Source organism: Protopterus annectens, chromosome 1.part2 (assembly GCF_019279795.1).
Source record: "Protopterus annectens isolate FY-2018-M chromosome 1.part2, PAN1.0, whole genome shotgun sequence".
Lineage (NCBI taxonomy): Eukaryota > Metazoa > Chordata > Ceratodontiformes > Protopteridae > Protopterus > Protopterus annectens.
This window is the reverse complement of record NC_056727.1, coordinates 962,366,375-962,390,193: the sequence shown is the minus strand read 5'-3', so window position 1 is coordinate 962,390,193 and position 23,819 is coordinate 962,366,375. Positions and strand designations below refer to the sequence as shown.

At 43.8% G+C, this 23,819-nt stretch overlaps 1 protein-coding gene across 2 annotated transcripts in view; it reads right to left on the bottom strand.

Moving 5' to 3' along the window:
• AK2 (adenylate kinase 2) overlaps positions 1 to 23,819 on the bottom strand; it is a 318,886-nt gene that overhangs the window by 139,863 nt on the left and 155,204 nt on the right. For both annotated transcript variants that reach the window (XM_044059921.1, XM_044059922.1), the window contains exon 4: positions 21,504 to 21,598. In XM_044059921.1, the coding sequence (XP_043915856.1) occupies positions 21,504 to 21,598 (95 nt within the window). The remainder of the gene's footprint in view (positions 1 to 21,503; positions 21,599 to 23,819) is intronic.

Genomic DNA, 23,819 nt, shown 5'->3' with positions numbered 1-23,819 from the left:
TAGGGAGAAAGGAAGGATTAGTTTGCAGGGAAACCCTGACTTTATGAAAAATCATATATGGAACTTTGATGGACAATGCTTGAAGTTCTGACACCCTCCTAGCTGAAGTGATGGCCACTAAGAAAGGCCATCTTCCAGGAAAGAAGCTGTAAATCTGCTGATGCCGCGGGCTGAAAGGGAGGAGAGACTACAGCCTGAAGAACAAAGGTAAGGTCCCAAGGAGATGTAGGATCTTTCATCAGGGGCCGTAATAGAAAGGTACCTTTAAGGAAGGCTTTGCAAAGCCTAGAGGAAGCTAGAGAAGTCATTTTCCCCACATGAAAATTAGAAATGGCAGCCAATTGGAATTTCGGAGAAGAGCTAGCACCTTGGTGAAAGATACCAGCTAGAAATTCTAGAACAGCCGGGACCGAAGCTGTAAAAGGATCCAACTCCCACTGAGAGGCCCATAAAGAAAAACGTTTCCACTTGCTACGATATATTTTCCTGGCAGAAGACTTGTGAGCTGCCACCAGTACGGTCTTGACCAGAGATGATAAACCGAAAGTCATAATCATCACTGGAAAACTGGTGAGCTTCAGACTATCCAAGGTCTGGGTGAGGAATCCCCGAAGAGTGAGAGATGAGATCCAGAATTGGATCCAAGATCTATGGTGGAACCAACAGGTGTGACCAAAGGGAGGGGGTACCGGACTTGGTGAGGCCAGAATGAGGCAATGAGGATTACTGAGCTCCTGACCTGCGAGATTTCTGAATAAACTTCGGGATGAGAAGTAACAGGGGGGGGGGGGTAAGCATAAAGAAGACCAGGAGGCCAAGCATGAACTAGTGCATCTCTGAGGGCTTTCCCTGAGGGGTGGTTCAGAGCAAAGAACTCATTGCATTTCGTGTTGGAAGGAGATGAAGAGATCCCAACAAGGCTGACCCCACTTGAGGAAGATCTAATTCGCTACTGAAGGATTCAGAGACCAAGGCATCAGAATAGTTCTGCTGAGCCTGTCGGCTAGAATGTTGGACTGTCCTGGAATATGCATCCCCACTAGAAAGCAGCCGGTGGAAATAGACTATTCTCACACTCTCATGGCTTCGTGACAAAAGGGGCTAAAATTTAGTTCCACCCTGCTTGTTTATATACCAGACTACAGACATGCTGTCTGACTGGATAGCAATTGTCCCCACAGGAAGATGGGCATGAAGGGTTTGCAACGCTAGAAGAACCGCCCTCATCTCCAGGGCATTGATATGCAAGTTGGTCTCAGAGAGGGACCAAGTGCCTTGGACTGTTCTTCCAGAGCAATGCCCCCCCTCCCCCAGCTGGGAAGCGTCCGTGGTCATTGTGGTGGTGGGAAAGGCTGGAAGAAATGAACATCCCTTGAGAAGAACTAGAGAGAGGATCCACCAAAGGACAGATTCCCTGCACACACGAGATATACTAATCAGATGGGATAGAGAAGGTCCAGAAAAGACCACTAGAGTCCATTGAGGGACTCGCATGTGAAGCCATGCCAGGGGTAAAAGACCGATTGTGGCTGCCATAGAACCTAGAGGCCGCAGCACATTTTCTGCTGATGGAAGGGAAGTCTGAAGAATGCAAGATACATGAAGTCTTAGATTATGCAACCTCTCTGGGGTGAGATAAACTAACATTTGACTCCAGCCGGGCTCCAATGAAGTCTAGACTCTACTGGAGAGACAATTTGCGGAGGTTGATGGTGATGCCCAGACTGTGTGCTAACACAAGGTAGTAGTCCTTGGCTCTGCAAAGTAGATGCTTGGGTAGGGGCAGCAAGGAGCCAATCGTCCAGGCAGGGATAGACCTGAATCCCCTGAAGCCACAGATGGGCCACTACCACTGCCATTACTTTGGTAAAACACCCTGGGGGCTGTGGTGAGACCAAAGGGTAGGGCTCTGAACTGATAGTGATTGGCCCCCAGCCGGAAGCAAAAAAACCTGCGGGAGTGCCTGTTCATTTTGATGTGATAGTACGGGTCCTTGAGGTCCTTGAGGTCTATCGAGCACATCCAATCCTCTGTCTGCATAGGGCAGAATAGACTGTAGGGTGACCATCTGGAATTTTTCCTTGGGTACAAACAGGTTCATGCTGGAAAGATGCAGAATTGGTCTTGGGTCTCCCATTTCCTTTGGCACCAAAAAGAACCTGGAAGAGACGCGTGATCCAGACTAGTTTGGGGGATGGGTTGGATGACTCGCTTCTTAGCAGATGTTGTATTTCTAGTGCTGCTACCCTCCTTTGCACAAATGGAATGTCTGGGAAGCGTTTTTGTGGGGGAGGCCTGTCCATAAACAGGGTGGTATAGCCTCTGGATATGATTTGTAGCACCCAATGGTCTGTTCTTAAGGACTCCCATTCTGTTGGATTTAAGGCAATACATCCCCAGACTGCTTCCAGAGATGAGCAGTCGGGCCAGCCCCCTCAGGGCTATTGTGCTGGTCTGTACAAGAATGGTTCGAGACCCGATGTTCCTAGGACCCCCTCTGCCTCTGGGGGAAAATTAGTCCCGAGTGTCCTGAGAGTACTGAGATTTCTGGAACCACATCTTCTTTGCCCCTAGCTGGTACCTCGAAAAGGGCCTTTGAGGGGGTGGAAAAGCAGATTTCGATGGCAGATAGAGTCTTCCCGTCCTTCTCACTTTGCATCAGGGTCTCTGGAACAGACTTCCCGAACAAAAAGAATCACCATAGGGGGCAATGGCAAGAGACACCCTGAAGGGTTCCTAGGACTGGCATAGCTGAAGCCAGGCATGCCACCTCATAGCAACGCTGGACCCGGCAGCCCTAACGGCTCCTTCCGTGGCATGGGAAAGGAGACGCATGGACATATTTGCGACAGCTTTTAGAGTGGCCATGCATGCACAGAACACTTTCTTGCCCTCTGCCGACATGGACTCTAGGGGCGATTCAGCAACTTCCTTGACCAGGTCACATTGTAATCATATGACATGCACCATATAGTTCAGCACCCTTATGGAAAAGGTTGCTGAAGCATAAACCCACTTCCGCAAATGATCCATCTTCCTTGACTCCCTGTCAGGAGGATGGACCATGGAGATCTCCTGCTAGAGCTCCTTCTTTGTGGCAGCTGCCACCACCACAGCATCTACTCCAGCTAGGCTTGTCCGGTGGAGGGCTGAGCACTTTATCTGGTCTTCTTGGAATAGGTTTCACCGTGTCCCGTTCCTTCCATGCCCTGGTGGTGACCAGATCCACAAGTGGATCCACGGGGGGGGGGGCACCCACGAGGTAGATAGGCCTGTGCCGAATGCCTCCAGCAACACTGACTTGTCTGGGTTGGTTTTTGGGTGGACCACCCACAAATTTGGCGCAAGAGTTCCATGATCTCTCCAAAATAGACATCCTCGGATGGGGGGTGATCTGGGGGAACCTTCCCCTTCCTCAAAGTCAGTGTCATCCATGAGAGACTCTGGGGAGGAGTCCAGGTGCTTCCTTTTGCATGTTCGCTTGCGAGGCACCTCCTCAGTGGGACTCCCTGGGGAGGACTCGCAAATTTCCTGCTGCTCCCAAGTGGGAACCTCCTGCGGCATAGCAAGCACAGGATGTCCCCGAGACGACAGAAGAGTCGGAGCCATAGCCAGAACCAAGGGAGTCTGGGCGAAATCCGAGGAGGAAATGGTCAGGGGTCTCAACCCACTCAAGAGGACCCTTTCCACCATGTTGAATGCTGCAAGAGAGTGGGCATCTTGGGAAACAAGCAAGACAGACTCTCTCCTCGGATCAGGCAGGGGAATTAAGCAGAGCCCAAAGGGGCCGAGATGCCAAGGGGGAGACTGCGGTCCGACAAACTCTGAGCCGACAGAACCCCCTCGGATCGAATGCCAAAGCTATGGCTCCAAGAGCTCTGATCCGAACTGGTCTGATCAGACACACTCAAAGCAACGGCAGAAGTGCAAAGAACCATTGGTGCCGACCCCCTGACCCCAACACTTCTCAGATCCAAGGACTCCAAAACAGAGGGTTGGATCGGAGAAGGAGTTATTGGGGGGGGGGTTGCAAGCACCCTGCTCTGGAGGGAGAGGGGGCAGGTAAGACTCCCAACTGGATCTGGGTGTGAATGAATTTCCACATCATTGTGTCCATCTCTGCCTCACTCAAACTATGAGTAGAGCGTGATGATGAAGCCACCGACCCCAGCCTGGACTGCCGGTGAGAAGAGGCTCGGCAGTGTGGTCTGGGCACTTCCGGCTCTGGGAGAATCTGGGTGAGTGGAGCCGGTGGGGGTACCAGGCCAAGAAGTCATCATAGCCTTGGGTGGAGGACCCAACAGAACCGAGCAGTCCGGGGATCGCTTCCTGGGTCTTTCCTGTTTGGATTTGTCCTTGGCTTTGACCCCATCTGCAAGTCCCAAGGTGGGAGGTGGAGTCCCAGAGGCCTGGGAAGGGGAAGAAGCCGAAGCAGCCAACACCATGGCCGGACTAGTGGTAATGGGGATGGCTGTCACAGTGGAGACAAGGTCTTTCAAGATCAGTTTAGCCTTTCTATCCTTACAGGCCCTAGGGTTAAAGCCTGAGCAGATGAAGCAGGCCGTCAGAAGATGGCCCATGCCTAAACAGAGTATGCACAGTGTGGCCATCAGCTGGGGAAAGCTAATGGCCACACTCTGTGCACTTCCGAAAGACAGGCTTCGGGGTATCAGCCACACCAGGGAGGTAAAGACCACAGACATACACATACACAAAACAAGAATGGGTAGTGGGGAGGTGAAGAGGAAACGACTTACACAAACTTTTTTTTTTTGGAACCGACAAGACGCAAGGTAGGGGAGGTAGAAAAAGAGAGTAGGGGAATCCTACACTAACACCTAACTGCAAACAAACTCTTACCCAAAGATAAGCCTGGAGCTCAGAGACCACGAATCGAACTCGAAAGCAGCAAACGAGAGCTGAGGGAAGGAAGGAGATAGAGGGGGCATTATGGGTAAGGGGAGGAGCTTGGAACTCTGATCAGATGCTAGTGATGCAGCCGTCTCAGATCCAATCCGGGTCCGAATACTCACAGGTTGAAGACCAAATGAAGTAAACTACTTCAGATGGATAGAGAACTTGTTGGATTATTTTATGGTTATAGACCCACTACTGCCTATAATACAAGGTCTTCCGAAAGTTCATAAAAATGCACAAAATCCCCCTCTGCGCCCTACTGTGGGCAGGAACTGGCTGACAGAGCCCCTTTATATTTATTTGGAAAAAACTTTTTGAGACCATTGTTAAATAAGAATATGGTTATCTTGAGGGACACTGAGCATTTTCTGAACAATTTGTTTGCTTTTTTAGATGCCAACATTGGTAAAGTTTTTATGCATTAATTCATTTTTGTCACTATGGATGTCACCACTTTATTCACTGTCATACCCAATATTCACTGTCATACCTAATGAAGAGTTTTAGCATACCTTCTTTAACTTGGGAGAGATGGAATTCTCTTGTCTGTACTATACTGAGAATAGTGTTGGAAAATAATGTTTTTGTATTCAATAATTCTATCTACTGGCAGCATCATGGCGTAGCTATGGGCACTTCCTGTGCCAACAGCTACGCCAACACTGTGATGGCAATGTGGGAAATGGAGCATATACTTGAGGGACCCTACTCCAGATTTATACCATTTTATAGAAGGTTTGTTGGCGATTTATTTTTCTGTGGGTAGGTACTAAACAGCAGTTAAGAGAGTTTGAGGTGTATGTTAATAATACATCTATTTTACATTTCTCTATGACTGCATCAACACAGTATGAATTTTCTTGATGTTACTGCTGAAATGGAGAAGAATGGCTGCATTTTTATTAAACTGTACAAGAAACCATGCCATCTTTTGTATAGGCATATTATGCACCCCACCCACATTTTTAGTAACGTGGTTAAGAATCAAGTTTTTTAGAGCCTCCAGGTTACATGCAAGTGAATGGAGTTTCAACAGCAGGTAGAACTTGTTTAAGGATGAGAGGTTATAGTGACCAAAATAGTTGAAAATGTAGAGAGGGTTAAAAGCTTGAGGGGGTACCACAGCTAAACCTTATTTTTCAAAACATGCATCATGTAAAATAGGAAAAAACAGTGTAAACTAAGGGTACCACTACATTACGCTAGTAATGTTTCCATGTACATGAATGTTATTAGAAAACATTGGAAAGTCCTTATGACAGACAAAGATATTTCCAGAGTGATAGAGCCCACCCCCAGGTTTGTATTTAGGAAAGTACAGTTGTGTACACCAACCATAAATGTAGATGTTGTCTTCACTGTTGCAGTCATGACTGTAGGGTTCTCCCCTGCCAGCAGGCAGCCCTCGGTTGGCCAGAATCCTAAAGTCTGTGTCCGGCGTCGGCTGTTCAACCATGCTCCCTGACAGAGCGCCAGGAGTACAAAGCCAACAGCCGACGCCATCTTCTCCAGTCTTTCTTGCCCCAGATGTCAGGAGTCCCAAAATGAAAAAGGTCTCATAACCTTTGCAAATACACCTCAGAAGAATGGTGAAAAAAGGAACTACACAAAAGTAAAAATAAGAGGGGATAGGAGGGAGGGAAACAGAGACTGCAACAGTGAAGACACTCTAACATCTACATTTATGGTAGGTGTACACAACTGTACTATGTTCATCGTGTTTCACTGTTGCAGTCATGACTGTAGGGTAGAATCCCAAAGCTGAAAGAAAGGGAGGTGGTCATAAAGAAGAAGGGGCGGCTAAAAGGCCCTGCAAGACTGCAGAGGCAAAGCCTGCCCTAGACTTAGAGTAGAGAGGTAGATTGTAGTGCTTAGAAAAAGTATGCACTGAACAAGTTCAGCTTCCAAAATGTCTTTGGTAGGAACACCCATGAGGAAGGCCGCAGAAGTGGCAGCAGTTCTGGTGGAATGAGTCCATATACTCCCCTGGGATTTGCTTTCCATGGTGTGAATAACAAAATCTGATTCCATGAGCAATCCATTTAGAACTGGTCTGTTTTGAAATGGCTTTACCTTGGGAGCTTGAAGCATAAGAAACAAACAATTGTTCTGATTTTCTGATGTCCTTGGTTCTGTCCAGGTAAAAACGTAGTTGTCTGTGTACATCCAAGGAATGTAAGATCCTTTCCCCTTTATTTTGAGGAGTGGGGAAAAAGGTTGGCAAGTGGATAGTTTGATTTAAAGCCACTTTGGAAACCACCTTAGGCATGAAGGTAGGATTAGTCCTCAAAGATACCCTGCCTTGATGAAAAATAATATAAGGTTCCACAGCCATAAGAGCTTGTAACTCTGAAACTCTCCTGGCAGAGGTTAGGGCCAACAAGATAGCTGTCTTCCAAGATAAAAACTTGATGTCAGAAGAGGCAGCAGGCTCAAAAGGAGGCAAGGTTAGTTTTTCCAAAACATAGTTGAGATCCCAAGCAGGAATGGGAGGAGATCTAGGAGGTCTTAAGTTCTTAGCTCCTCTGAAAAACTGTCTCATGAGCTGGTGGGAAAAGATGGGAGGGTCTGTATTATAATGAGCAGAAATAGCAGAGGCATGTATCTTAATGGAAGAGAAAGAGAGACCCTTATGTAAGAGATCTGTCAAGTAAAGTAAAATTAAGGTAATATTAGGAAGAAGAGGATCAGAATCCTGAGCCTGCATCCAGGAACAAAATCTTTTCCATTTTCCTGCATAAGATTTTCTAGTGCTAGGACGTCTGGCCTCTAAAATGACATCCATAACCTGCTTGGGTAAGAAAGAAGAAATCCAAGGCCCTGGATTAACCAGGCCGCCAGGCTGAGAGTTCTGACAAGAGAGTGTAGAACCTGACCCTGATGTTGGGACAGAAGGTTCGGAGACTGAGGCAAAACCCAAGGGGGCTCCAGACATAGGTTTTTTAGAGTTGTATACCAAAACTGCCGAGGCCAATTTGGAGCCAGCAAGATCATCATCTTGGGCTTGTCCTGTTTTATCTTCAATAAGACCCGAGGAAGAGGCGGAAAGGCATATCCCGAGAGGTTCCTCCAACTGAATGACAGGGCATCCACTTTCCAAGCTTCTCTGTGGAAAGTCCTGGTGCAAAAATTCTGTAGTTGATGATTGAGATGGGATGCAAAGAGGTCTATGTGAGGACATCCCCAGACTGCTGTTATCATCCTGAATATTTTGGTGTCCAGCATACACTCGTGTGGATCCGAAAGGTTTCTGCTCAGACTGTCTTGTCTGCCAGGAAGTTTTGTTTCCCTGGTAGAAACTGAGCTTGAAGATCCAGATTGCAAGCTAGAGCTGTATTCCATAGATCCATGGCTAGTCTGCAAAGGGGGTAAGAATGAGATCCCCCCTGCTTGTTTATGTACCACATAACTGTGGTGTTGTCTGTCCGTATTAGTAGTTGTCCTGGTTGTAAAAGTTTCCTGAAGGCCAATAGACCTTTCTGAATGGCTAACATTTCCTTTAAATTGATATGCAGGTGCTTCTGATCCTTTGTCCAAAGGCCCTGCAGACAGTTGCCCTGAAAATGGGCTCCCAAGCATAATCCGAGGCGTCCGTGGTTAGAATCTGAGTGGCAGGAGGCAGACGGAAGGGTTTCCCTTTGTTTAGAGCACATGCCCTGGACCACCAAAGAAATTCCTTTTGAAGGCAAGGAAGGACGGAGATCAGTATGTCTAAACTGTGGCAATGCTGAGACCATACACTTTTTAGGTACCACTGTATTTTCCTCATGTGTAGTCTTGCATATGGTACGAGAAGGATGCAGGAGGTCATGTAATCCAAAGCCTGCAGGAATTTCCTTGTAGATAGTTGAGTTACAGTTACCAAGGTTTTGAAAGTTGAAGCCAGCTGTAATCGTTTTTCGGATGTCAGAAAAGCCATCTGGGTTGTGGTGTTTAGAAGAGCACCCAGAAAAGTTATGTTGTGATGGTGTCAAATTTGACTTTTTTACGTTTACAGAGAATCCCAGGAACTTGAGGAGGTTCTGTACAAATTCTAGATGCTGGAGTAAGACATCCTTGCTGTCTGCCTGAATTAGACAATCGTCCAGATAAGGGTAAATTTGAATTCCCTTGAGTCTGCAGTAAGCTACTACTGGAGCCAGGCATTTGGTGAAGACCCTGGGCGCAGTAGACAATCCAAAGGGCAGCGCAGAGAATTGAAAGTGCCTCGATCCGCCTTGAACCAGAGGTATTTTCATGCTCCTGCCTGATGGGAATGTGTAAATATGCCTCCTTTAAATCCAAAGTTACCATCCATGCATCTTTGGACAGCATTGGAAGTAGCTGCTGTAGAGTAAGCATCTTGAATTTTGGAATCTCTAGAAAGGTGTTCAAGACAGACAGATCCAGAATGGGTCTCCATGAGTTTTGCTTCCTGGGGACTAGAAAGAGCCTCGAGTAAAAACCTTTTCCCATCTCTGAAAGTGGAACCAGTTCTATGGCATTCATAGCCAAAAGAGCTTCCACCTGGTTTAAGGCCTCCGTCCATTGATGTTTTGGAAGGTCTGGCCATCCGCTTGGCCTTGGCAAGGTATGAAAATGGAATTTGTAACCTCTTAAAACCATATCCAAAACCCACTTGTCTTGTCCAATTTTTGAAAAGAGAGTTTTCCTCAGAGAGGGGCTTCCAGGCAAGAAGTTCATGTAGCCCAACAGAGGGAGTCATTGAGTTTGTTTTCTTTGAGTTTGTGACCTGTCCTCTCCTCCCCCCTAGGGGTGGAAGCAGTTCACTGTCTTGGTCTATAAGCAGCTTGTGTTCGAGGCCTTCCTCTGGAGTGTCTATATCTACCCCTCTGAGGCCTGTCTGAAGTGGGAAACCAATTTTTTGAAGGCCAATTCCTGCTAAATCTAGGTGGCTGTACTTGTAAGAAATCTTTAACTGTTTGCATGGATTTCGCCTTATCCTCCATCTTTTTAATCACCTCTTCAGCTTTTGATCCAAACAAAACATTATGCTGAACAGGAGCATCCAATAATTTAGCCTTTACTTGTTCAGGCAAATTTTGTTCCTTTAGCCATGCATGCCTTCTAATGACTGTGCCGGAGGCAGCAGCCCTACAAGAAGCCTCCAAGGCATCAAATCCACAGTGTAAACCATGCTTCCCAACTTGTTCAGTGGCATGCAATAAGTCATGTAATTCCTTATCTGCACAGGCAGAAATGGAAGTAAGCTTTTGTTTTAAAACAGACAAGAGGTATTGCTGGTATTTCAGCATATGAAACTGACAGTTTAAAGCCCTAATGGACAAAGTAGCAGAAGTGTACACTTTTTTGCCCCATCTTTCTAAGGATCAGAATCCTTTTCAGTAGGAATGGGATTTTTGGCAGAAGCGGTCTCAACTCCCTTAGGACCCTGAGAAATGGTTTCAGGGTCAGCAGAAGGGTTCTTGTATAAAACCCTGTAATATCTATCAGGCTTAACAGGAACAGGAGGAAAAGAGCCAGGGGTTAAGTTAGCCTCCGAAAAGGCATCATCCACAATATCCACAATATCCAAAACAGGAAGAATAGCCAGGGGTCTATGTTGGGGAAGAAGACGAAAATCCCTCAGTCTTTTCTTAGATTCCGAATACTCATGTCCTTCCCAGTGGAAATGTTCCCTCATTTCATGCAAAGTTTCCCCAAAAGAGAAATCTTCAGGGGGAGAAGCTGAAGGAATGGATTCCTCAGCATCAGAATCCTCATAAGGAGGGAAAGAATATTCCTGGTCAGAAGAAGAAACCGAGGAAACAGAAGTCTGATCAGAGGAATCATAATAAACATCCTGCCTTGGCCTTTTATCTGGAGGGGGATGTGAACCCCTAATCATAGTAAGTAAATCCTCCGCCATCTTGAGTAACTGTTTCTGTGACTTGGGAGCCGGTTCAGAAGAGGCCTGTGTTGCAGTCTTTGATTTAGGAGTCTTTGCCTTTGTCTTTGGCTTTGCCTTTATTAGAAGCGGAGTAGGCCTGAAAACCCCTTCGGAAGCCGGTACCTGCACAGCGGCTCCGGACCCATCCGAAGGAGCATTGTCCGAAGGTCCTGCAATAGAAATATTTAAAGGCCTGGTTGGCTCCTCATGAGAGTCCATTTCGGCCATCGGTTCTGAAATGGCCGACGACAGGGGCTGCAAAAGTGCCTCACTGATGACGGCCGAACCTGAAGCTGCCTCCGCTTGTGCGCTATCATCAGATTTGGACCTTGGAGGCCTGTCTTTATCCTTGCGGCGTTTGTGAACTCCGGTAGCCGGAACCGTATCCGACGACATTTTGTAGTTAAAGTGCCTACCGAAGTAATGAAAAGCAAAATCGTACCTTCGCTTAATTGTACGTTGATTGAATCTAGCACAAAACCGACAACTAGCTAAGTCGTGGTCAGGGCCTAAGCAAGGAATACAGTAAGAATGAAAATCCTTATGAGGTATTTGCTTCCCACATGAAATACAATTATTAACTTTTTCTGACATCGGAGTGGAGCAAGAAAAAAAGTTTCCCCAATGGGGTACTTAGCTTTGAGTGGAGAAGAAAATCTTCGGACTGAAGTTTATCAGAAAAAAATAGTCAGGAGTCAGCCGACCGGCACTTGCAAACTGCTATCACCGCACGGCAAGAAAGACTGGAGAAGATGGCGCCGGCTGTCTGCTTTGTACTCCTGGCGCTCTGACGTCAGGGAGCATGGTTGAACAGCCGACGCCAGACCCAGACTTTGGGATTCTGGCCGACCGAGGGCTGCCTGCCGGCAGGGGAGAACCCTACAGTCATGACTGCAACAGTGAAACACGATGAACATCATGAAATCCTTAAAAAGGACCTTATGTTACTCAAGGAATAAATAGGAATATAGCAGTAATGCCACTTGAGCATGTGGCACTTACAGTGTATGCACTTACATTGACAGCAGTTCTACTTTCATATTCCCTGACCAGGACAGAATATAAATGTTCAAAGTTTTTGCTACCTGTAGCACCCTCCCATGTTTTACTTGGCCCACTCTTTCAGTGTTCAAAATTTTACGTAGGCAAGACGGATAAGAACACTTAGAATAAAGGAACATCTGTATCATATTAGCAAAGGGAATAAAACTAATGCCCTTGCAAAACTTGTCACTGCCAGCGGTACTGAGCATACTTTTATGTTTTTGGTTATAGGGAGGGTGCACGAGACATTAAGAGGAGGCGACATCAGTAATAGTACTGAGCAATTTGGGTCTATGTGGATCAGGTGGGGTGGCCTAATGGTTAAGGTGTTTGCCTTCAAACACAAGGTGCAGGGTTCAAGTCTCACAAGGGATAATTGGCTAGGCTTAAAAGGTCTCACAAGGGCAGTTAGCCTAGTACTAATCTATGAACCTATGAATCATTAGGCTGAGAGACGAAAGTAGATCCCTATAAAACCCAAGATGAAATCTAGGAACTTTAGACGTTGAATTTTACTCTTGTATTATTGTATTTTTTATATACACACACATATATAATATATATATACATATATACATACATATACACACACACACACATGTTATGTATAGACATGCATATATACACACACACATATACATACATACACACACTTGTCACATATGCATTTTTATGATTTATGTTCTTAAGTGCTATGCATATGCTTTTATGAGACTGTTTAAATAATTTGAGTGCCTTGATGTCACATGATTAATCAAGGGGGTAGTATATGGTATTTAAACTGAGTTTTTTTTGTTTGATAGACATGACCTGAAGAAGCAGCTTAATCTGTGAAAGCGCTTGTGGTGTATGTAGACAATAAAAGTTTTTTTACTGAAACTGGCAGTTTTGGAGTCCCTCTGTCTTGCTGGGATTACTATAACAGTAGATGTCCTACTGATTGCTGCAGTATTCCTAACAGGTACATCTTACCAAGGGGAGCCATATGTCTGACCATAACAAATGTCTAGACCCTTTCATATTGTGTAAGTCCAACATATGACCAAAGCCTGCACTTGGGAGGAGCTTAAGAGACATACGTACTCTAAAACCTCAAACCTTCTTTGCTGCCAATACAAATGTCATACATCATCTTTGGTCTTTTGGTCACACACAGCCAATTACATACATGTTTGGGCCAATAAGTACTCCATTAAGGACCATTCTTTTCTTTGGTTTACTATACTTCTAAATACATGTCAATCAGAAAAGGGAAATGTGATTGTGGGAGGCAGATTCTCCATTGTAAGTGTATGTTTTGCTAGGGAGTGCAGCAAACTCCTATGGAGTGTTCTATTTACCAACCTTTCGTTGGTAAGAGGACAGGTGGCCATGTAGAGTTTAATAGTTTAACTGCAGAACCAAAAATCTTAAGTTTCTTGCCCAAGGCACAATGTCAGCAGAGTCTTCCAGATCTGACATCTGGCTTCCACAAAAGAAGTCCTCTAAGAAATTTGCAGAGATTTCTGCTCTCCTAGCCCCATGTTGCGTGTGTGATGAGACCTTGGGGTCATCCAGTTCCTACACTACGCATCATCATGACCCCGGAGGAGGCAGATATGGGACAGGCTACCCACACATCTGCTGAGGCTAACAGGATACCTATTGCTGACGAGAAGGAACCAAGGCTGGTTATTTCAGAAGGGCTGTTTTTTTTTTTTTCATATCACTGTATGGCTAGAAAAAACTGGTTCCCTCATTGAGGTACATCATGGCTCTGACCCTCCAAGATTTGTGCAGGAGAAAATTCCTAGTAAAAAGAACCAAGACTAAGCATGTTTTTGTCTAACTACAGACCCTCTACTCCTTTAAGGGACATACAAATTCCTCTTTTGAGGATAAGGACTTTGATTCTAATGAAGTTCCTCTCAGACTTGCTTTCCTTTGGCTAAAGCTTCAGATGAGGAAGATTCTCTGTCACCCGAGTCACCAGTAGAATAACTTTTCTTTGGGGATATTATAGGCAAAATGATGAAACATTTCCAAAGAGAAAATTCCAAAAATGTGTGACATTCAAGCAAAGTTATTATGATTTGCTCCAGATGGAAACTCCCAAGCATTCTGATATCCTGGGTCTACTTCACTTCACCTAAAACTCATTTGACTGACCGTGATTTCAGAGAGATCACTTCGCCTAAAGTTCACTTCGCCTAAAGTTCACTTCGCCTAAAGTTCACTTCACTAATAATTAGTACTGGCTGTGTGTAGAGTACTGTAAGACAAATAAACAATATACATGTCTTTTTCCCCACTATAGTGTGATCCTGGAGTTAGTATATACGGTTGGGGGGGGGTCTGGGGAGCATAGTCCCCCACCTAGTTTGGTTTTATATTGTTCTGTAAATTGAAACTAGGTGGGGGACTACACCCACCCCAACTATATATACTAACTCCAAGATCGCACTACAGTGGGGGAAAGGACATATACCTTTTACTTGCCTTATAGTACTCTACACACTGCCAGTACTAATTGTCATTGAAATGAGTTTTAGGTGAAGTGAACATCAGGTGATTTGGTCTCTTTGAAATGAATGTCAGTCAAATGAGTTTTAGGTGAAGTGAAGCAGATCCACTAATGTATTAGAAGCACTACTGGATACTTTTGTGTCAGCTTCTCATCATCCTCTCAAACTACTGCCCTTAAAAAGCTGGTAGGTTTTTTATAAGGTTCCTGATGATCCTTTATAGGAATCCTTCAGATCGGTTATTTCTCTTTCAGATTTGAGGTCGGGCCATTTTTGAAAGGCATCCTTCACATTTGGCCAGGATGGCCTATTCCTCCTTCTTGGGACTTAAATTATTTTCTAGAAAAGCTGACTCAGCCATCTTTTGAAGCACTGCATTTGATTTGTATAGAGAGACATTCTAACCACTCTGCTCTTCAAGGACATTTAACATTTTACTTCCTCTCAGTCATAACCTTCCTCTCCCATCCTTTCTCGACCTCCCTATACCTTCACGAATGCTGGTGTGTATTTCCCTCTCCATCACATTACCACAGTCCATTCCATGGAGCCACAATCTTTTCCATGAAGAGGTAACACTTGTAAAATACAGGGAGCAACAGGGGCAGAGAGACAGCAACTTGTAGAAACTTTCTCCACCCATCTTTCCTGGTCAGGATGATGCCTTCATGTCTAATAGACGTGATCTTGCACACCATCAGCTGAAAATGGAAAGGATCAAATCTGTCCAAGTCTGCAACAAGGTCCACTTCTGCCACTATATAAACTGTTAAAAGGAAGGTGCTGTAAGTGGCCTGCTATTAGATCTGTACTTCTTCCTTGTAAAGATGATACAAATACACCCCCTCAAAAAAAAAATGAAGGGTATGCAACTTAACTTGCTCTGTACTTAGAGAGGGCCCCATGATTTCCCCAACTCACTAGGGAAGTATCTAATGCTACAGTCTGAGATGGTGATCAGAGACATCAGACAGAAAGTTCAAATGTAAATATACCAAATATGAGCCACTAAATTATTAAATCTCCTTAAGCCAAAATGCCTGAAGCAGATGCTAGGTCACAAATTTTAGGAATCCTAACATTATGTAAGGATTATTGGTGTCTACAACTAAAAACAGTGGGTGAACTATTATTTGGTTGGTGAACTATTACTTGGTACAGAAATAAAACTGTTAATAACTTGATTATGTAAGCTACAAAATATACCTGTATTACAGACACACACACCCACCCACCGACACAAACAGACTCACCCACACCGACAGACACACACCCACCTCCCGACCCACACACACTAAATTCAATGTCTAACATACATGTGCATTTCCCAAGGCTAGGTAATGTTACCTTCCGTGTCAAAGTTAAAACAAAGAAATGTACTGCTTCACATTGAAAAAAAAGACACCCTGCACCACCACGGCCCACCTATTTTTAGTCTAAGGTATGAGAGGAATGCAAAATATCACTTAGAAAAGTGAGCCACTTACTTATTTCAGATGGTATGCAGCCCTGAAGCAAGGTTTGCCTGAAACTAACATACCACCACCTGCTTGACTTAACAGTTGTGCCAGAGTATTTTTTAGACAATTGGACTTCTGAATGCATTTGCCCAAGTTTGGCATTATACTTAGAATTTTTTTTTTTTTTTTTTGCTTGGAATTTTTTTTTGAACTTGCACACCTGGCTTCCAGTGCTCTAAAGTTTAGTCTTATTTGTTCAACAGAACCAAAAGGATCTTCACACCAAAATTAAGTAACTGCCCACATTTTAAAGCTCAGTGTTAAGCATCTGTAAGGATCAAGAGATCTACATCAGTACTCTTGTCTTACAATGGATCATAAGCCACTGCACTGAACTATCTGCATGCAATGAACTGCAAAAAACTGTGAAGGTAGTGACTGCAATCTGACATGAAAGGTAACAGGGTTAATGCCAATACAGATTTCTACAACCATACCCCATAGCTGGTAAGTCAAAGCTCATGACTTCCTGGACATTCTGCTTGCCATAAAATGAAAAGAGTGTGTGCCAAGTTCAACTTAAAGGCAATCTTCTGCACTGCTGCCAATACACACCACTCCCTATTTATGGTCATCAGTTACCAAACAAGACTGCAACTTCAGAACAGCTTAGGATATGGTGTCTTACCAGGAACTACCAAGAGACAGTAATACAGTGTAAAGACACCCCAGCAGACATGCATCCTGTGCAGTAATCTAATGAAGACTCTGTGGGCAAGAAGCAACACAGTAGGTTAAAAGCCTATAGAGGAAATTATACAATTCCAATGCAATGTGTAGTAATTTCCCTCCAGCTCCCAAATACTAATCCATCAACTATCCACCAAGTCCAATGACAAATGCAGACTCCTTGCATACGTACAAGCACAAAAAATGCAGTCACTGTTCAGAACACAGTGCAGGTAATGTGCCCAAAAAACAATGAAGTCTGCCAGTCTTCTTTAGGAGGGGGAAGTCTAGAAAATGCCCTGCTTCTTTTTTTACAAGGTAGAAAGTTGAATCTAATCTGCAAGGCTGAGCATGTTCCAGCAGTTCATTGGAAACTAAACAGTCCCTTAAAAGAAGCATGTGTGTGCACTTGCACTTCTACATCTTCATGTGTGATTGAGTGGGGGTGCTAAGCCACAACACAACAGTTTGTACTTACCCAATGACCACCTGATAGGGTACTGCCCTCTAAAAGCAGGGTTGTGGAGATTTCTTCTCCTGCATTCCCTAGCTTGGCAATTTTTGTATTCTTTTTCAGATCCTGCGCTCTATCTGCTACACAATACATTAACATCACATCCCAAATCTTGGACAGCATACTTAGCTACTGTGCTTAACTGTTCACTTACATCCAATAAGAGACTAAGTGTGGAAATGGAAAAATAATAAATTGTATATAAGGGTAAATACACAGCTGTCCAGTTAATACAAAAATCTAACACCAGCCACTGGATCTCGTGCCATCCAAGCCGGGGGGATGAAAACATGCTAATAAGTACTGAATGCAGAATACTCCTTCGAAGATTAAATAACATGCTGAATACATCCACTACACCTGATAAGGGCCTCAACATTGGGTTGTTTGTTTGGAAAAATGTCAAGCAGCAACACAGAACATATGGGAGGTCAGAGCCTGATAACGGTCAAAAGATGAAAGCTCAGAATATTGAAGTCTTAGACATAAAAGTACAAGGGGATGTCAAACTCTGAGTCACTGTCCAAGCAATAATGCTTAATTGGAAATGATGAACAACAGCCTGTGGAATGTCAACAAAAAAAGCCGATCTTAAAACGATGACGACGGCTGGCCACAGAATGTCAGAACACAATGCATTTTAGCAAAATTTTGCATAGCCACTGCCAGCCCATCACCTCTCTGGAGGAAAAGGGGAGGGAGTGAACTGTTTTCCTGTCTTCCTGACCTCACACACAAACTCTTCAGGTAAAAACTTCCTCTGAACCATGGAAGAGCAAAGGAAGGTTTTCCTTTCCAGCCAGTGATGCTTTAGTTGTCAAAAATGTGACACTTCCTCTGGCAGGAAGTAAAGATCCACACAAACTACTTGGATTTTCCATACTCCAAGCTTCAGCAGCTGGGAACTGACATTAGAAAAGAGCGCGGTTGTGTGCTAAGAATGCAGCTATTAATTCACATCCGTAGTACAGCAGAAGACATAATGGAGTATGCCCCCCCATCGATCTCAAAAAGCAATGGAGAGTCAGCAACTAGACCCTTCACTTCAACTTTATCCAGGCTGCCAAAAGCCCTCTTGTGTTGGAATAACATGCAATGAAGTTAACTTTTGAGAAGGCTCAGAAAGGACTTCTTTCAGCACATGGAGACCACAAGGCCTGCAAACACAGACATGCTCAAGCCAATAATGCAAACAGGGAATTACCCCAGATAAGCCCAACTTGAGTCAGTCTTTCAAGAAAGAAAAAACACTGAGGTTCATCTGCAAATCCTCTTCCAGTAAGCAAGTACCTCAATAAACACTGCAAATGCAGGGCAGGGACTATAGCCCGTTTACAATGCAACTGCTGCCCATAAAGCAAGAACAAAAGAAACCTTCTCTAAGGCCTACAAACACTGATTTGCCAAAAAGGTATCCATTATACCAAGAAACACCAGAGCTCCAGGGGCATGACTCAATGGAGAGTTACAAGCCAGGCAATGACAATGTAGTACTATATGAAGTCACTGAGGTCTAGGATAGAATGGAAGCTTCCCATCCCCTTTAGAAACACGCAAAAGCAAAATCCTTGGTCTTATTACAAGTATGGGACAGTTTCCACACACCTATAAGCAAGAGTTTTAAGTCTGTCACAAGAACTCTGCAAAGATGGCTTAGTCTTCAGGTGAAACCCTTTAAAAGGTAAGAACCCAAAAGTAAGATGTGATCAACCATAACAGCCACCCACTGGTCCTCATGAGGAGTCTCCCAAATGTTATCAGCCCTTGGACAGGGCAGTAACAGCTGGGTTACTGGCGGTCCTGGAAAACTGAGCTGGCACACACAGTCAGGGATGGCAATAATGCCAGATTCTTTACAGACTCTTCTCGATCTGCACAGAGGCCTTTGTATGGGTCGGTCAAGCCTGGAAATAGCTTCTGCGGCTGGGGGGGGGGGGGGGTTGGGGTAGGTCACAGAGGCAAGGTGTAAGGGCTTCTCTCTTTCACTAATGCTCCTAAACCAGTTACTGAGAAAATTATCTAAAAAAGGACCTAGCTCCATAAAAGGAACCCTCAGCACTGGCTGCCTGGGTTTACCTTTAAGGGAAGAGAGCATTACCCAATGATATACACCATGTGCACAGCCTGCTGCTCTAAAGCACAGCAACCCATACAGCAAACCATTTGAAATCTAGCTGCAAAAGGTATGGTCAATGATCTGTTTTTCCTTGTATTAAGAGTCACTAAGGGCAGAATGGTTTTCCGAACCCTGATGGCACAAAGTCCTATACCAAGCAGAAAAATGCCCTTCCTTAGCTCCCCCTAGCACCCCCTCCTGACAACTGCAAGCATCTAATCTGCATAGAAAAAGTATGCACGGGGATGCTCGTTACTCATCATGATTAGTTATATTATCACCTTTGTGTGATCATCAATGACATCAGTACAGAGGTCATATTTTTCAAAAATATTCCATTTCTAAATATACTGTAAAGCAGAGATATTTTAAATGCTTTATTTTACTGTATAATCGCCAACACGTATTCAAGCATACATTATTTTAAAACATATTTCTACGTTTGAAGTTAGTACTACACGATAAGCCGATGCACTACCTGCTATTGTGTAATATACAAATGTAGACCTTTTCTCCCAGGGACTGCACTGATAAGGGGTCTTGCATGGTCCAGTTAGACTACCAACAATAAACAAATAAATACAACAAACCTGTAGGAGGTACTGTGATCTCGACAAAGGAGACTCCTCCAATCTTTTAATCAAAAACAAATACAGCTGTCCATCCTGCACAGAGTTTTAGACCCCTTATCAGTCACATCAGGACCTATTCTAGATCTCTTGAGATAACACAGGAATTAAGAAAGGATATCATTCTACTCAGCTAGAGGCATGCAGAGGGCACCTGCTTTCTTGGAAGCAGTAGGAATCATTACCAAATTGTTTCTCGGTTGAAAAGGCAACCTCCTCAAGCACAGACACTTTGGATGGTAGGACTGAAAGTCCTCCTCCTAGGTATTTCTTTAGGCACATTAAAAAGCTACACTTCAGTACAGTGAGGACTTCAACAGCTTGATTTACCCATAGTAGGGTCATCCAGGGTAGCAGCAGGATTTCATTGTTCTTGTCTACCAGACACTGCAATCTCTGGATTCACAGAGTCTTCTTCCCAGGAGACAGCAAGAATGAGAGAGCAAGGAATCACCTCTCCTAACTTCAGCTGCACAGGTTCATTACCCAGGTGACATAAGTGAATAATGGAATAAGACATGCTCAAGCAGTTGTACAACAGGGCCCCAAAAATTTCAAAAGAAAATCTGCCAAATGTAGTACAGGACCTGTTGAGGCTTCTCCATATCTTTCAACTCTTCAGAATTCTGCAGAACATCCCTCATTTTTCTGGTCAACTAATGCCAGACATTAGCTTTATATTTTTTATTGTTCAGAAGATGCATGCAGAAAGAAAACCTGTTCTATTAACTTGTGGGAAGGGAGTACAATATTTAAAAATTGTCCCCAATTTTTTACCTTTGCACCCCCTCCCCCATTATTTTCGTATTTGTCCAGAATTCATCTGCAAAGAATTTGAGAAATATGAGCATCTCTGGGGCCTGAAGTTCACATAAGAAATGCTGCTAAAGTGCGGGCTTTTAGTATCAGTCAGGATAGGTCCCATCATATGTCAATTAACTGCTTAATGACATGGGACTGTCCTAAAGCCTTGGTGCAAAAGGCCCTATTAGATCCTCCTCAATCTTGGTCACTAAGCCATGATGAGGCTTGAAATTGAGGACATATTTCCAAGTGCAACTATCGAACATCAGGATAAGAACTTAAGCTGCATAGCTTCAGGCCATTCACAAATTATGTCCATCACCCAGTTGAGGATGCATGGTGTGGACATCACTGGACACAACTTCCATAGGTTGATTGCAGCAGTTTATATCTTTCAGCCCCTCATTGGGCAGAGAAGTGGATGAGATTAAGCTCAATTTCTCAATAGCAGAGGGTAAGCTGGTGAAACAAGGCCCTCGTTGGTATGGACCTAAAACAACGTGGGTGTTTCAAATCATCACTTCATCACACTAATGCTACTGAGCCTATGATCCAAAATAAGGGTCCTTCCTATAGATGCCTCCTGCAAGGTGGCGGATGGTGGCAGTGTCCAATGTAGGCAAGGCACGCCACAGCTTCTCCCTCCTGTATCTCTGGCTGACCTGGCTGAAATGCAATTACTTTTGTCAGTGCTTTACATCATGTCCTTCCCTCCAAAAAACAGACAATGCCCATATGAAACTTGGCAGGAGATCTGGTGGTCACCAGAATGTCCTGTAATTCTTGTCATCAATCACAGCAACTTCTCTATCTTGCATATTAATATCAAGTTTAAAACAGAACCTCAAAATTTGGCAACTTAATCACTGTCCAGTTTACAAAACATTACTTCTGACCTGCCACATATCCTCCTTATAAGTAGTGAGTCATCCACTCGGAATTCTATTACGGAATCCAGCTTCTCCTTTCTTTTCTCAAGCAAGTCATCCAACTACAGGAGATCAAGAAAAAGGAGTCAATAACTGAATAGTATTAAAAAAAACAACTTCAGCAATTATAGAAAAAAAAGTCCAGTCTCTTTTTCTAAGCATGAACAGCAATGCAGTATGATTAAAAACACAGCATAATGCAGCGAGTATGCTTTCTACAATAAGTTTCCACTTATTTTGTCATTCAAGTGATGCACCCTATTGCCATATGTTATATCTGCTTTATCTATGTTGATATATAAAGAATGCTAACATTTTCTGTGAAGTTATCAAATAGCCACTGTATTCCTGGCTCATTGTTCCAACAATATTTTCAAAGGAAGGAGTCTTACCTCTTTCAAGACAGACTGACCAGACAAACGCATGCATGCCCTTCCACTAAAAGGTTGAAATCATTCATTAAAACAGTCAAGTATCCTCACACATCTCTAACAGCAGACATCTCCTCACACATCTCTAACAGCAGACATCAGAACAGTAGGTATAAGAAATCAGCAATCAAATGTAACTACTCTCTAGTCACATTCTTAATGTTTTTATCAGGCTGAAGTTCCTAAGGGTACACTGCTGCAGTCTTACACTTCAGCCACTAGAGGGCAAAGAATCAATAACAGGCTCACACTGAATCCCAGTCTTGACCTCCTGAAGCAAAGAGTGCAACTGTGGAAGGCTAAAATGAGCCTATATAAACACTGCAATAAAACTACACTAAGACAATGCAATACAAAATGAGTAACCATGCATCTCTGGCAACTCTCCTAACTGGTAAGCCAGTCCATTGATACAGAGGCAGGGTGGCAAGTCTGCTGAGCTTGAGCAACAGAGAAATCAGACTGTCAGCATGGGAATGAGGAATGATTGATCAAAGCCTGCTTGCGCTCCTGGTGGGGATGGGAGGGTTGGAAAGTTGGACAGTTCCCGCTTTGAAATGACGCCAATGTGTGGCCAGGCGACAGACAGCTTGTGCATGTGGCTGGAGTAACAAGGGCAGAAAGCCTAGCAAGATGGAATGGAAAGCAGTGGAAATGCATACCCTACATAGCTCCACCCCACAATACACACACAATCCTAAAAAAAAAAAAAAAAAAAAAAAAGGGGGGGGGGGGTAGGGCAAAGGAAAAAAAAAAATAAGCAGAGCCAACCAGGATAATAGCCCAGCATGGCTTGCCTCTCAACTCTTATCAGCACTGGCAATGGATATGCCCAGCCAAGATGAGAGAATGCACATGTCAGTGGGGTGGGCTGGATGGGTTAGTCCACCAAGCAGGAAGTCCTAAAAACATTTCAAATATGCAGGGTAAAAAAACACAAGTCTCTTCCCCATTGATGGATAATTATGACTGCCCCATAGATCAGCAACAATTATACACTAAAAATCCTTACTACTGCATGCTGCATAAAACCCTACAACAAATACCTGACCAGCAGATGTAAAACAGGCACAGCAATGGAGAAATGTAAGTTGAACCTTTATCTGCAGTAAAGGTTTTAGAGCGATAACAGCACACACCATGGAAGGCACCATCAAGAAAATGTAATACACAATCATAACGTCCTTTGTTGCAGGGGTTGTATGAAAGAATAAAAATGAGGGCACCCACAAACCCCCAAAAGTGAATGAATGGATGGTCTAAAGTTTGCCCTCTAAGACATTCACAGAAAATACTCCTACATCTTGATTCAACATTTTGTAGTGGTTAGAAAAAGGGCAAAAATATCCAAGCTGCAGTTTCAGATACTTTCAAACACACCTTTGGGAAAAGTTTGCATAAGAAATTTCTGAACAGCTAGAGCAGTGCTGTAATCATGGTGAGAAAAAGGAGGCAGCTGGCTAGTCTGCAAACTGTCAGGGGATGCAATTAGGATGTGCCGATGGTGCATAGGTACAGTAGTGGTACTGACTTATGAAATTGTAAAGGTATCAAGGCATCATAAATTAATGGCAATATGCATATGCGGTCACAGCTAAAGCACTAAATGTATGAACTAACTGCAGCATGTAGCTTGCTACATTTGCAGAAAGCAACTTACAATTATTGTCAGAAATACAGAAAAGTTTTTTTTTCCTGCAACCTACGGGAAGAGATTTAATTATTGATATATATATATATATATATATATATATATACAGATTATATATATATATATATATATATATATATATAAATAGACACAGATATATATAGACACAGATATATATATATATATATATATATATATATA